The sequence below is a fragment of the Dysidea avara genome, chromosome 11 (assembly GCF_963678975.1).
Source record: "Dysidea avara chromosome 11, odDysAvar1.4, whole genome shotgun sequence".
Lineage (NCBI taxonomy): Eukaryota > Metazoa > Porifera > Demospongiae > Dictyoceratida > Dysideidae > Dysidea > Dysidea avara.
Window position 1 is genome coordinate 17,468,276 of NC_089282.1, and position 16,806 is coordinate 17,485,081.

Consider the following 16,806-nt stretch of genomic DNA (forward strand, 5'->3'; position numbering starts at 1 on the left):
GTGCCTATCATGTTCATGGTAGATATTAGAGTATTTCTTGACGCCCGCGCTAATGTTACGTCACAATAATAATTGAATACTTTCCGGCGTTTCAAATTTTAATCGACTACTACCTTTTTCTGATCTGTTACTTCTCAAGGCTGCCTACATGTAACATGGTAAGGCCTGTTGTGTATTGCCAAAGATCTAATCCATATGGCGCCATGCTTTTTTATTTGCCGCCTGCAGGGGACCAGAATAATGATGGGCGACGCTTTAGCGACCACATACTTGGAAAAAATAACTGAAGAAATTGTTACAATGAAAGTACTTCCCCATCGTAAAACCTCTGCAGGTACGTTCTAAGCTAGCTATGTGTAGTGTTAATGACTCTACTATAATTCGAAGCCTCATGATCTATAGCAATGGCCTAGCTTAATTAAGCGCTTAAACTGTGATTGATTTATGTTGTGGACCTACACTCGGTTGGGGTATTTCCTTGCCGGATGAAAACAAGTAAACTCTAGTTGTAAACCCTTCCTAATTGCAACTTCACTAATGCCAGTGGCTTGGATTGTGGTCAAGTTGTGAATTCCTGTGCAAATTGATCTGTTTCCCGCCCTGGTCTGATCATATACAGCATGAAAGCAGTGCAAAAAATTCTATTGCACCCATCATGACTTCACTCCTTTTTCTAGCTAGCTACATGAGTAAATAATCTGCCTGGCATTAGCTTAAGAACATTCTTTGTACAATCAATAGCTCAAACCCTTACATTATAGTCAGGTGGCAACATGTAGCAAGAATATATATGGCCTCTAGGGTTGAAACCAGGTCAGTACTCCTGACCCAGATGACCCACTGACCTGGAAAGCAATCCAGGTAGACCTAGTATTAATTAAAACTGAAGCATGTGCCAAGAGCTACACTTTGGGTACTCCGCTATAATGTTGATAAATGGTAACAGGTACTTTTTATATTGAATGATCAGTCAACGGAAGTGGCTTCGCTATAAAGTGGGTGTGGCCTTCTGCATACCTTCAAACCTCACTGATAAATTAGCATGGGCTCCACATATTTCTACAGACAGCATCACACATTCCCAATAAGTGGGTGTGGCTCATAAAAGAAACTGGCCTGCCTGTAGACAGCAGCAAACATGGATTCATCCATATCTACAGACTGCAATACACCTAGTGATAAATGGGCGTGGCTCCATGTATGCCTACAGGTAAAACACACAATACCTATAAGCAGTGTTGGGCAAGTTACTTTGTAAAAGTAACTAGTTACATATTACATATTACTTGCAACTGAACTATTTAGTTACAGTTACATATTACTCATAAAATAAAGTAACTATAATAATATTACATATTATATTACTTTGTGTCCACAGCCTTAAGCTGCCACGTGTGAAACTACCACCTTATCACGTGACATGATTGCGTTGTTGGACAATGTGCAAATCTTGGTTTTAAGTAAGAAGCTGGTGAATAAGTTTCATTCAGTAGGCTTCGTTACTTTGTTGTGGCTACGCGTTACTCAGAAGATAACTAACGAGATTAGTAACTTGGCTACTTGTAGTAATAATATTACGTAAATATTAGACTCATTACAGTAACTATATTACTTAGGTAATGCGTTACATTTGTAAGTATAATAACTTTAGTTATATTACTCGTTTTATAGCGTATTTCGTTATATTACTTAGTTGCCACAAAAGTAATAATATTATGTAACGCATTACTTATGTAACGCATTACTTATGTAACGCATTACTTATGTAACGCGTTACTCCCAACACTGCCTATAAGTGGGAATGACTCACGGAAATGCTGCACCTCAAGTAGTCTCAAAATTGTTGTAGTCAGTCCCACCCTGGTCTCCCCAATGTAAACTCCTAACCTTCCTGAGCATCCACCATATAAATAGCTAACACTGCGTTTTTGCCAATTAGAGGTTGGATGTAATAGTTGGAATCCCAGCTTGAGAGGTGCAGCTAGCAAAGAGTTACTTTCAAAAGGAAGATGACTGTGGATAAGAACAAATTAGGAGCTGTTTCTAGGTCTGTAGTTCAAACAAGGCCTCGGATTGATCGTACAGCTTGCCAATAGGTGTTTTCATTTAAGGCAGTGGAATGTTGTGGTTAGACTGTGACAACATAATTGGTCTATGACGTGGCTTCCAGAGTGCGATGTAGCCTTCAATGACTAATACATTACCATTGATATTGGTGGTGTTTATACCAGTGCAGCTGCCATATATATTACTAACAATTTCATATGAATAGGTAAGCATTGGCAAGTGGTGAATTATTACTTACAGTGCTGATTTGCGAGTGATTAGTGAGATTGTCAAGTTGAAGCCATCTTAGCTTTGTTGCCATGTTAGGTGAATTCTAGTCCTGTATCATTCATTCATTGAAACAGTATGAAAGGAGAGTAATACAGGTAGCCCAGCGATGTAGCCTAGGCTAACAGCATGGCACTCACAAGCTATCCAAGAGCTACAATAACGTCAGATAAATTCCCAGCAGCGCGTAGATTCCTAGCCAGCTATTTTTACTTTCCTTAGCCTCTCTAGTATGCTGGTTTCTCTACACAATAACTACTATCAAAGTTTGGGAACAGTACACCGGTTAAACGGCGCCTTCACCATTGCTCCAGGTATTTCATTCGCTATAAGACCACTATATTCTGTTGCTGCTATCCTTAGCTTGGCTTGAATGGCTGCTAGTGGCGAGAACGGTGGTGAACTATTATTAGCACTAGAATTATCACCAGTGGCTTCACTAACTACAGTGCTAAATGAGGTGATTAAGTACATGAACAGCCGTTTATACAACTTCTGTAACTCGAAGACAAGTTGTTGTAATGTAACGAGATAAAGTTTTCCTGAGAGAGGAAGACCGCATCTAACATCTATAGAAACTTGGGAAGCATGTACGGTAGTATGAAAAAGTTTCAGCTTTTTAAAAAAATGTATTTTTGTACAGGAGTCGATGGAAACCGCGAGTTGTAGTTAGCAATATCGCACTCCAGAAAAAGTGAAGGAAGTAATTAATACTAATCACATATTTTGGTTAGTTAAACAAAAAGGCCTATGGCTAACCTGCTATAAAGAGATTTTAATAATGATACAGCTTGTATGTAAACCATAATTGAGTGTCATAGTTGTAATGTGTGGGTACATACTGTAGCTATCGGCTTTAGCATCTCTTTACTGCCTGGATTGTATAACAGTTTGTATATAGCAAATATTTAGCTGTGGTATGTAGCTATTCATCTTGCTGTCATATAGCTACACTGGGACCATCTGTTAGTTACACCTAGGGAAAGGAACTTTACAATGTAACTCCCTACTCACATGCTTCATGCAGCAGCAGGCATATATGTGACCTGCTGAGCAAAAACCGCCCATTTTTGCAAAATTCTATTTTGCGTATTGAAATAAATAATTAGATAAAAATATGCGTGCTACCATATAGCCTAAATATTTCAAGGGACAAATATTTCGAGGTTGAGCAATGTTACTAAAAACAATTTTTTCACGGATTTGCAAACACTCCCAAAATGTATTAGACTATATGGAGGTCTAAATATTTCAAGGCTAAAATTTTCGCTGATAAGCCCCAAAACCACAAAATCAGCAAAAATTTCCCCCCTCCAAATATTTAGGCTACCGTATGGAGGGAAACTTTGGCGCCATTAAAATTTGGCATATGACCATGAATTCGCCAAATTTTCCCCATCCAAATATTTTGCTGGTGAAGAAAATAGCAAACCAAGTCTCGAACTAATCAATTTTCTACTCGACCAAAGGCTACTTGGCCAGGCATCACGCTAGAGCCAAGTCTGCCTCAACTACCTCACTAGGTAGCTAGCTACTGTACACGTGATATCCTCAAACCTCACCTCAAAACGGACATGACAAGTAGCAAGTCCTACCATATTAAGTACGATATTCACTATTCCAGGAGGTGTAGATCTACTGTCTGTATAGTATTACCTTTTAGTTGATAGCTGACTCCAGGCACTGAAGAGGCGTGGCACTCCCAGTTCTTGCTTCAAACACAGCAATTAGTAATCTAATTAATTAATTAATTAGGGAGCACACTTTGCTAACAATTCGCCAAATTTTATTTTGCCAACAGTAATATTTTGCTTGATTTGCCAAACTTTTCCTCCTCCAAAGTTTCCCTCCGTACGGTATACGGTACGTTATAATTTTATGCACATTTCAATCACTTTGATATGTACTGAAACAGAGCTCAAATCAATAAAACCTATACACCATCAGATTCCCCTGTTCACTAACAAATGCCTGTAATTTATTTGCCGTGTTGTTGCTGTGCAAATCAAGCTTATTCATATTCCTACTGTCTAGTGCTATAACTCTAAGACTATTTATCACAAAAGGCTGAAACTTTGGATGTCTATGGGAATGAGTCTATTTTGCTTTTTTCTCCCCACCTATTTTTCTTTCCAGCAATTCTTTTATTTTTCACTTATTATGCTCCATATTTTGCTCAAGAATTATATATTTTGCTCAGCCTTGATCTTTGTTAATTGACCATTTCTAAGTGTAAATCACAATTTCACCTTAAAGTGACTGTTGTAATAGAGTATCTCGATCTGCACTTGCTCCCACAATGTATAGCAAGAAACTAGCTAGTATTGCTTAATGTGTGTGACTGTTCTATTGGGGTATCTTGATTCAATTAGCAATGTATTGTTGATATTTTATCACGTGTGACTGTTCTATTAGAGTATCTTGATCTTTTGATGTCCACTTCACAAAAAATGCACCTACTATGCCAGCATTTTGCTCATTGCTTTTACCTACCAAAAATTTTTGCCAGCACAATTGACATAGTACACAGAGAAGAAATGAAATGGAATTTGAGGAATGTGCAAAAATGGTTGATTTTTTTTTGCTTAGTAGGTCACATATTATATTGTTTCTATACTTGTAGCTACGTACTTAGTTCAGAATCAGTAGTTAACTATCACAACTTGCTTAGCAAAATGGCTCGGCTGGTTTTGGTTACATATCCCTCTGCAAATTCATCATATCAATACTAGGTTTGTAGTCACTGATCTATGAAAAGTTGAACTGTGATTTAGAGAAGTCTGGGGGGGCGTGCAAATTAAAAAATCAATTTTTACTGACCATACATACACTCAAATGAGCAAAAGGTGCGAGGCTAAAAGGAGACTTCATTCTATAATCAAAGCTAGCTACGAATTGTATTAACAACCACCCCCTCCTTGGTTTGGTTAAACTGAACCTTTAGGGTTTCTAACTGCATGAATTAAAATAATAGTATTTACAACTTCGTTAACAGTGCCAGTATACAAGGTTACTCTAATAGAGCAGTCAAGCAATCATAATTATACTCTAATTGAACAGTCACCGTGTTGTTGCTTTGTTGAATAGAACTAAAAGATTCAGCCTGAAACACTAATTAGACATCACATAGCCATCACTTGGACTGTACATAGCACCCACCAGCTCTGATTTAGTTGCTACTTGAAATTATGTGTAATAAAACAAGATGCAGCAGCAGGACAAAGTGCAGTGGACTAATCAAATGTCAATTCTTCAGGCAGTTAACCAAACACCAAAATTAATATGGTTGGCAATGAGTGTTCTATTAGAATGGTTGAAAGTTTAAATGCTTAAAAATTTTGTTGGTAAAATGTTTACTACATTGTTTAAAATGATTTACTACACACTTCTGATTAATATAGAATTTACAGTTATCTGAATACTTGGTGGTCACCAAGACTACTGAGGTTACACTGTACAAGCAAATAGTTTGATTGCCTCTCTCATAGTACTTTTGTGTGTTCTCTACTATGTATGATTATAGTAATTTTCGATGTTCATACTATATGTACCACACTTAACTTCAGGAAAACTATAGATTTCAGTACTGACACATAAAGAACTGAGTTATCACAATAAACCACAAATCAAACATGTATGAACCAACATAACACACACACACACACACACACACACACACACACACACACACACACACACACACACACACATCACCAGTACCTTACCTTAATACTTCCACCATTCTATTAGTTACCCCAAATGTCTCATAAATTTAGTCATACGACCGCTATCTAAAGATGAGCCCCACCTTATAGGTGTACTGTATGTCCATTTTTCAATTGCAAAGAAAAATCTGTGGTGCATATCCTAGTGGTATGAATATAGCTACTATCATTATAAATTTTAGAGATTCATGGGATATCAGAAAGTATATAAATATACTGACTTATATGGTATACACAGGATGTCAACAACAATATGCAACACTCTGCCCAAATATTACACGGAGTGGAAGCTCTCCATTGGGAATAGTACCAGAAGGGGGTCCCATTCCTTTCACTGGAATATCCCAAAATGCCCAGCCAGAAAGTACAGATGCTTGTAATATCGGTGAGGCATACAATCCTGTCTCAACAAAAGGATTGCTTGCAGCAGTAAAAGTTAATGAAAAAGTTGTGTTGTCACCAGATGGACAAAGTGTCACAGCACCTGACAGTAAGTTGTCATATATGTACATTGTAATCATGTGCTTTATCTCAGGATTACACAGTAAACCATAATATAGGTGATGTATTTTTTTGAGAATAGTGTTATAACCTAGTATAAGATTAAAATTTGCACATCAGTTGATTTTCTTTATTGTAGTATTCATAGTGGGGTTTTTTTTCAAGGAGAGGGGTGTGTGATTTTTGCAGAATGGCAGCTATTAACCTTGAAAATCAGAACTTGATCAAAATGGTACTGTTTAAGCATTATAAATGCATAAAAGATCCTAGGAAGAAAATTTTCTCCCATTGAATGGAAACCCCAAACAAAATTTTACCCTTGAAAATAGACCACTATGTTTCAAGGTTTCCTACACATTGTGTATGGATATGAGTGGTCATTTCTGGTCTATTTCTATGCAGATTTATGTCTTATTTAAAACATACCTTATATATTTGTTGTTGTTTTTTATCACACAGCTCTTTTCAGGCGTCGTAAATATACTTACTACTATAATGGAGATCCTGTAGTAGAAGTAAGTTCATTTGAAAGCTTGAGTAATTACAACCATTTCATACGATGGTATGATGATCATGTTGATGGTGCTGAAGGCCCTCATGGTGTAGACTGCGAGGTATGAATTACAAATTACATGGTATCAGAATTTTATATAATGATTTATTAGCCGGAAAGTGAAGTTCAGCCAAGCAACAAGAATTTCTATTGGGTAGTAAAATCTACTGATGTAGACTCAAGCAGCACATCTGTAGATGGCAATCAGTTAAATTATAATTATTTAGTGGCTCCAATTGAAGATGTCCCAGATGTTGGAGGAAATCCGCATCCTGATTATTATCTGTCATTCATAAATAAAAAGGCAATAATTACTGCAGATAAACTTTACGCTGATAAGTTTCTTATTCAGCAAGCACCTTAACTGAAATAAGCAGCTTCATACGTGTGGAATGAATCAACAATGTGTAATAATATTGTACAACTATTTAAGATATAATGTATGTATTAGAAGTAACATCACTTGAGCATCATCTATGGATCACAATGAGTGAGCAAGACAGATTATATACTGGTAGAATGATGAATGTCACTGATCTCCTTACAACTCTTAAAAACCACTGAAAAACCCCTGAATCCACGTGCCCTTTCAATGGTGTTGGATGTTATCAATTGTTAGTTCTTGGGTTATGATACCAGCCATGCATAAAATCACTTCCTTGTCTGTTAACTTCACAGATATAAGTTGTGTTAAACAAACTAGTGTAAGGAAATGTGAGTAGGGGTCATTTATTTCAGAAAGTGATGAAACAAGGTAGATGTAGGGTCTGGACTCTTAGCTACTGTATGAGTGTTTATAAATGTGCTATACACCCCGACACTCAGTGAGCTGCAGCCTGCAGGTCATCTATGTACACCTACAGCTATATGTACTAGTTTAAATTTAATTTCTATACTTCAGTCATGGATATACTCTGTATCAGACAGTATGGTAGTACTGTTTAGTAGGGAAGTGACGGGTGCCAATAAAAATACTACATATAAAAATCATCATAGAAATATTATATGCGACAAAAATCACTTTTATGGAATAGTCTTACTCCACTCACAATCAAGTAGCTACAGCATTTTGGTATTTCTTTTAAAATTGTCAAAACCCATGTTTTGGTCTGCCTGCCTCACTGACCACAGTCATCCAAGGCTAGAGGCCAAATGAAGCAGTGCACAAACACCATTTTACACCACAAAAACAAACTCACTGGTGAGATGTTCCTGAAATAAATTGCGTGCATTTAAGAGGTAATTGTTTGAATTTGCTCTCTACTTCGTTTATTATTATTTATTAATTTGTATTTATTTGTTTCAGTCAAGCTATTGTGGTCAGGGTAATGCACAATCAGTACAGACAACCAGACATTAATCTTGTACATTATTATGTAAGTTCAGTAAAAATTGTCCAGGGTTATCGATTTCTATGATTCTGAAAATTGAAGTAGCTGCTTTGATATGATATGGTGGATGAGTATGAAATGTTGCAGATGGTAATGTGTTCTGAGGACAAATAGTAAGATGGAATAGTGATGGATAATTGTTGATGGAGTGCCTTGTGTAATAAATAGTTAAAGTTTTGAGATCCTGTGACGTGTCTCGAGAGTTGGCCCTGATAAATTTCTTCAACTTATCTGTGACAGAAATAGTTTGATGGTTATGTTCAGGACCCACCTGGCTGCACGTAGCTGTACTTTTTCAAGTCGATTGAAGTCAGTATTGTAATGGTGAGTCCCAAATTGCAATGCATCTTCTAATTGTGGACTGACCATTGCAGTGTAAGCTGATCCCTTAACATCACTTGAGTGCTTGTTCAAACTGCGCTTTAAAAATTAAAAGTTCTTGATGCTTTGTTGACTCTATCATCCTGTGAGGGCTATATTTTCCAGAGTTTATCTGCTTCTTCATCTCGTGGACTAGGGGTTTATGTCTAACCCCCCCCCCCCCCCCCCCCCCACACACACACACACAAGCATTACAGACAACTAATTCTAATGTAAAGGTTTTCTGTACAATTTCTAATCTTAAGGTTGAAATTGCCTTTCAATTCTTTGACAACATGCAAAATAAGCAAGATTTAGTTGCCAGTAAAGTGAAAATCATTGAAGAAACTACTGTAACTGACCTTACTGTCACCCAACAAATAGTTGCACAAAGTAGAGAGGCAACTTCTTCTCAGAATCAAAACAGTAACACTGTAACTGTACCTGCTAGCAAAGCTCTCACTAACATTCATGCAGACTTTAAAAATAATGTTGTGATTTATGGAGTCAAGGAGAATCCCAATCGTACTCCTAATAGTACCCATGCTAAGTCTGATGTCAAATCATGCGTTCAAATTCTCAAGCAAACCAATGACAAAATCTTGCCAGTCAATAAGGGACCGTTTATGCCTAAGAAAATTTGACTCATCCCGACCTACACCAAGACCCTTAGAAATACTTATTCAATGTATTTGATGTTACAATAGCAGTCCTAAGGTTACAGATGACTTACAAATTAAACCTGATATGAATCATGTGGAAAATCATTGTTATTGAAAGAGTGCTGCAGTTTGAATACTTTCAAACATATGATCATCACTCCTAATAAAGTTTCTACAGTCAAGATGTACAGATGATAAAATCTAATTGATGGGCTACAGATGATGCTTCTACTGTACACCATCTGTAGACCATCAATTTAGGTCAATGCAAGATAAAAGTCCAATGAATGCTCATCTTCATCCTAGTAACCAATGTGTCAGTAATAGGCACATAAGGAAGACTTTTAATGATCGTAAATGTTATAGATGTGTACACAATTGTTTATCACAAATTTATCTTAATGTTTCAATTTCATTAAAAACAACTTAAACAATTCCACTAAAGACAGACAATACATTTAATTGTTCATTTACAACATGCAGATTGAAACTGCGTAATGAATATAAACAAGAGCAATATTCACTGAACAATGATAATCAGATTACAGCTGTTTGACCTTGTTACATTATTTAGGGTGAATAGAATTCTTTCATGTAAGCACAGATAACCATCATAGGCTTTATCAAAATATAATGTAGGTTCATCAAAAATTATACAATAAGTGAGTATACACACATTGCATGAATTGACCCATGTAGATCAAAAGTGATCCAGTAATGAAGGAGGATTGCACTTCAGTGAAAATAAACTTGCAAAGTTCTATAAGGTTAGGAATAACTAACTTAAACTGCTTTAATTAGATACAATAAATATTGTTATCAATTTAGACACTTTCTGACGATTTAACTGTTACAATTTTTCTAATATATGCGTTCAAAACTGTTTCATTGAAGTTTTATCATGTGTTTATAACAGGTAATAATGAAGTTACCATTGCTGGTAGTTTGGCTGCTACAACTTACAATTGTGGCTGGTTCTGTCTATAACGTGTCTCCTAATGATCACTACTATCCTAACACTACATGTCATCATCATTGTCATAACCTACAATACTACCTGCTCAATACCACCAAATACTTCACTTCTAACACCCAACTACTCTTCCTACCAGGACTACATCACCTTCACACTAATCTCATCATACAAAATGTTCACAACATTTCACTCATTGGTAACACAACTAATGGTACAACACCAGACACAGTCATCCAGTGTAACTCATCAGTTGGTATTGTATTGACTAATATTACTAACTTGATAGTAACTAATATAACAGTTAGGAGCTGCTTGGGTAATAAATATAACAATGCTACAGTCTTGATCAAGCAATGTACAAATGTTCAACTGAGACATGTAGTGATAGAGGAGAGCCATAACTCATATGGTATAGTTGGCATCAACATCTTGGGTGACTCACATTTCTCCTACATCACAAATAATGTATTGGAGATTCTCTACAATGGGTCTATAGTGGATGTTGGGAATCACAACCTCACGATAGAACACTATCACATTATTAAAGGAAACGACAACCATTTCCAGTATAAAGTAAAGTTCATTTTTATGCACAAAGCTTACAGTGTGAAAGTTACCATACTACACTCATCATTTCAGTGGCTCAATGATAGTGATTCAATTGTACATGCATTCTATGCAGATAAAAGTACTATATCAAATAAATTTTTAATAAAGCAATGTCAGTTTTTAAACAATGAAATATCTCTGATTGATATCAGACAGCCTCTAGCATATGTAAAACCTCAATATTTTATTTACATCGAAGACAGCTTGTTTTCGAATAACAGTTTCATTGAGCCCAGTTCTTTATCTTCTTGGTTTATTTTCATATCACGAAGTCCCAATGTTTATATAACTAACTGTACATTTCATAATAATATAAATGGCACAACAATATTTAAATACAAAAAACGCATAAATTTTGGAGGATTGTTATCATTGTTTGTTATCAGTAATACTACATTTTCATCAAGTTCTGCATGTACCGATGGAGAATTTATCAGGTTAGTTGCAGTTGATTTACATTTGAAAGGTCCTGTAACATTTACTAACATAAATGGCTCTAGAAGTATCATTTTGCTAATCACAAGTAAAATAACTTGTTCCAATTACATTGAAATTTCAAGAACTCAATCAACTGCAATCATTACCCATGAAAATGATAAATATTTTAATTTATTTATTAAGAAAAATACCACTGTCAGTATCACTTGCAATAGTTTTTCAAAGTTTTCTACTATTCGAGTAACAAATCTTCAGGTATACAAATACCCACCTTGCTTCTTTCAATACACAAGAGAACCAAACCAAGCCAGTGATGTAAACTATAAAAGTTATTCAATAGTATTTGACAATAATATAGAAATATCAAATCTATTTACATACAGTGATCTTCCCCTCACTCACTGTAGTTGGTTAGCACAGTCAGCATTCCATACTGCAATACCACCAGAGGTAAACAAGCAGATTATAAAGTACATTAACACTTCAGGTACATTCCATTCATTGCCACAAAGATCTAAGAAGAAAAGAATGTGCTATTGTAATACAAACACATCTTATGACTGTTACAGAGATACTCTTGAACCAGTGTATCCCGGACAAATCATGACACTTCACCTTTATATGGATGTTAATAAGATAACTGGCTTTGAACATACTGATGTAACAGTGACAGTTGCAAACGATATAGAAATGTTACAACCAACTGCTTGTATTGTAACCAGTAATTCCGTACAAATTGCTAAAAGCCATACCTGTAATGCTTTAAAGTATACAGTTTCTTTTCCCAACACAACATGGTGTGAACTTTTCTTAAAAGGATGTAGTGATGGTATTGAGAAAATGGAAATCTTTTACATCATTCAAAGACCGTGTCCAGTTGGTTTCATGAAAATTAATGGAATATGTCAATGTCGACAATGTCATCCTTTCCTGAAGCAATTCAACATTAATTGCAATATTAATGATCAGTTATTATCACGCCCTGCTAATTCCTGGATATTACTTCAAATACTTCACAATATTTCTTGTGTTTATCATGTTTCACTACATTGTCCATTCCACTATTGCCTACCTCACTCATCACATCATAACTTCTCCACTCCTAACTCACAGTGTCAGTTTAACAGATCTGGTATATTGTGTGGACGTTGTCAACAAGGTCTCAGTACTGTATTTGGTTCATCTCAATGTCAACAATGTTCAAACATTTACCTGTTTCTAATTGTTCCCATTGCAATAGCAGGTCTTGTGTTGGTCTTACTCCTCTTTATTCTCAACCTCACAGTAACTGATGGAACTATCAATGCATTTATATTATATGTTAACATCATCAGCATTAATACTCCAGTCTTCTTTCCTAAGTTTACACCAGCCTACACCTTTATTTCACTAGCTAATCTTGATTTGGGTATACAAACATGTTTCTACAATGGTATGGATGATTGGGTCAAGATGTGGTTACAATTAGCATTTCCCTTTTACCTCATCTTCATTGCTGCATCACTCATCATAGCAAGTCGTTACTCCATTACAATACAGAGGCTCACTGCACGTAGAGCACTACCAGTACTTGCTACACTCTTCCTATTGTCCTATACTAAAGTACTTCTTGTAACATCCAGTGTCTTGTTCTCTTACTCCAAAATCATTCACCTACCCACTGAACACACTACATTCGCATGGTCAGTTGATGCCAATGTTACACTGCTTGGAGTTAGATTTATTATACTATACATTACATGTTTAATCCTGTTTTTAATATTGATTCCATTTAATGTTATTTTACTGTTCACAAGAACATTTTCAAGATTTCGATGCATCAGTAAGTTTAGGCCACTACTGGATGCTTATCAAGGGCCATACAAAATAAAATTCTATTACTGGTCTGGTATGCAGCTCCTAATAAGGATTATTTTTTTTGCAATATCATCACTGGACAGAGATATCAACCTCACTATTGGTATAATACTACTTAGTATCTTGATAGGTTATCATTGTACTACACATCCATTCAAAAATGCTATCAAAAATTACCAAGAGCTTGTACTCATCCTCAACCTACAAGTAATGTACACAATTTCACTTTATGAAAGAGAAAGTGTTACAAGTATTATCCTCAATGCAATGATAGCAGTGGCTGCAGTCCACTTCATGTTCATTTTCCTGTATCACATCATCACATACGTGCATAGTGGTGTAATCAGGCAAAAGATGATGCTAAATATCAACACATTAACAAAATGTCTTAATAGTTTATCTGTTAGACAGCAAGTGCAACAGTTTGAACTTGAAAATTTAACACGTGATAGAATTCCTGAAGTTGTACATCACTATGATCAATTCCAGGAGCCACTAGTGGGTCAACTTCATTAATATGTATTTCCTGAACTACACATTGACACATACATAATAACATGTTTACATAACACATAGTTGTATAGTACACAAACATATTTAGGATCCATGCATGTTACTGACTGTACATGTAGTAAGTGAAGGTATAATTGTTTTAATTGTTCATTATTAATCGAAGCACTGGTTCTTGCTTTGTAACTCTGTAGCTGTTACTTCTTTGATTTTCAGACCATCTAAAGGCACTTCTGTGATGGTTAGCCAAACTACATTACTAATTATTTATCTATTAATGCTTTACAGCACAAGTGCCAAAGGTCTTAATTTTAGAAAATTTTCTTTTCACATACGCAGTTTATTCTGTAGCCATATAAAAGTTCAACCTTTTTACTATGCGAGTAAACATTCATAGTACTGTGGATATTAAAAATCTTGGCTCTCTACCCTTAAGAAGAGAAAACAAATTGAAGCTACCACCCATATATTGTGAATGACTCGAGCATATTCAATCAAATTTGCTGTGTGGCCTACACTACCTGGCAGACAGCTGTAATGCAAAAAAATGGTGTGCTTTGGAAAAGGCCCATGGAGCTATGCACATGTAAAAATTGCATTTTCTTTCTTCCTGTCAATATATGCACAGTGTGGTGTACCAGCTTTCTTGGCCAGTGTCTTGATATAGAAGTTAAAAACCATTTAAACATTTTGACTTTTGACAGTTCCTTATTAGGCATTTCTTAATCTTCTTCAACTAATTTGTGGCTGTACACAGCATAGGCAGTAGAGATACAGGAAGGAAAGAGGGGCCATTCCCTGTCCTCCTTTACTGATCACTCAAGATCAAGATATATACTCTAAGAGAATTCAACCACTCTAATAGAACAACATTATATCTCATAAATAGTTACTAGCTGCTATGGTGAAAATAATTGCCATTCTTAGGGGTTGCAGAGTTAGGGGACTCTGGAGGCATATATGATTTTTAAAAACTTTTGAGACTCTGAGATAGTATTTTAGGCTATCCCTGTCTGTTTGCATCTTTCCAACTCCACTGTGTATAACTTGTATTGCTGAAGTTGCCCCCTCACTCTTTGGCCAGCTCCACTACCCCTGTTTCCTTCATTATCCTATAGATCAGTATTTGTATTTAATTCATCCAAACACTATTCCATCAACTTGCCTAGCAATGTAACATGTTTAGTTGCTCTACCATTATGAAAAGACTTTATGCTGTTGCTAATAATGCACTTGTCAATGTCATGCTCCACCCCCTCACCTCCAGGTAGGGTGGGGGAATACAAGGGATTTGACAAAGTCTAGTGTCAAATTCCCCAGTATATACTAGGGCTAAGAATCTTGTCAAAACCCCACTATGTCCCCACCTCAAGAGAGGGGTTTCTATAGAGGATTTGATTTACCTATTAGGATTTGATTTACCTATTAAAATAATTTTTGGTTCAGCAAACTGCTGCCGTCAAAAGCCCCAGGGTGGGAAAAGTGTAGATGTCAAATTCCCAGTAAGTGTATGGGGACCACCTGGGGGTGGGGCTTGACATTGATAGGTGCATAAGTAATTCTATGTATGATATAAACTCCACAACATCCTCATCTCAAAGCTGTCTTCATCCCCACCTATTTCTTATTGATCATGTGATGTCATGCATTCAATAGAATTACTGTGTAGTCAGCTGGATCACATGATGTGCTGCTTTGATCTCAACCAATATTTTTGTTTTCTCAGTGAATATTGGTTACAAGATTTACTCACAAGGTATATGCATTAAACACTAGAGCTGTCTCTTGTTATAGCACTTAGCAGTGCTAATGGCATAACAGAATGCATGTCACAGAGATAACAATTCTGTGATGCCGAAGAATGTACTGTTAGGTGCACACCAGCTTGTATTTCTACATGAACTTGTATTATCTGTATTTGCTGCTTTTTCCTCATGGTTCCAATCCAATACCAATACACAAGAAATACAGCAAATGTACAGAGTTTATCTGATAACCGATCTGATTATCAGTGCAACACTAAAATTAGCAGGTTCATCCTAGACTACACCACTGCATGGCACAACTTGCATACATAATATGACATGAAGAGTATACATTAAGGAATTGGATCAGTTAATAATTACATTGTTCTAATGTTTTAGTCCCATCCTTAAGAACACCCTATAGTCATGGCAAAGTATCTCATTTCAGGCGTCATACATATAAGTACCGTGATGAAGATCAACCTATAACAGGCGTGAGCTCATTTGAAAGTTTGAGTAATCCCAACCATTTCATACGATGGTATGATGATGTTGTCGATGGTGCTGAAAATCTCTGTGGTGTGGATTGTGAGGTATATAAATTACCAGTAGTTTCTTGGTGTTTGAATTATACTGATATCAAGCCCATATTATTAACTCTTGGTGATATGTTATTAGCCTCAAATAGAAAATCCTCAACCACTAGTGAAGTATTTCTATTGGTGTACATGTGATCCCTACTGATAGTTCAAGTGGATCTGCAAATGCTTTTCACTACAGTTATTTAATGGCACCATCTGAGAGTATCCCAGGACATGGAAATCCAGCTCCTGACCATCACTTGTCTTCATAAATAATAATGCAATAATAGCTCCTAATAAAATTTAATTATGCAGATTAAGTTTCTTATCAATACTGTCACGGTGACAGTTTGAACTGCGCATAGAATTGTAGTATATATATATATAACATTTTAATGATACTGGACTTACAGGTGTAAGTTTTTAAGTAATAGTTTGTCCAGTATCATTAAAATGTTATATATATACAATCAAGTGAACAATGTTATAAACCTGTCACACGGTACAACACTGGATGACATTCACTCTAGTGCTATTTGTATGCATGCATTTTATTTGCCAACA

At 36.0% G+C, this 16,806-nt stretch overlaps 1 protein-coding gene across 1 annotated transcript; it reads left to right on the forward strand.

Moving 5' to 3' along the window:
• Positions 1-73: 73 nt before the first annotated feature.
• On the forward strand, positions 74-7,611 carry LOC136238420 (uncharacterized). The gene is made up of 5 exons (XM_066028873.1): positions 74-158; positions 229-334; positions 6,298-6,549; positions 7,020-7,174; positions 7,226-7,611. The coding sequence occupies exons 1-5, from the start codon at positions 156-158 to the stop codon at positions 7,475-7,477; spliced, it is 768 nt and encodes a 255-aa protein (XP_065884945.1). The 5' UTR covers positions 74-155; the 3' UTR covers positions 7,478-7,611.
• The last annotated feature ends 9,195 nt before the right edge of the window (positions 7,612-16,806 follow it).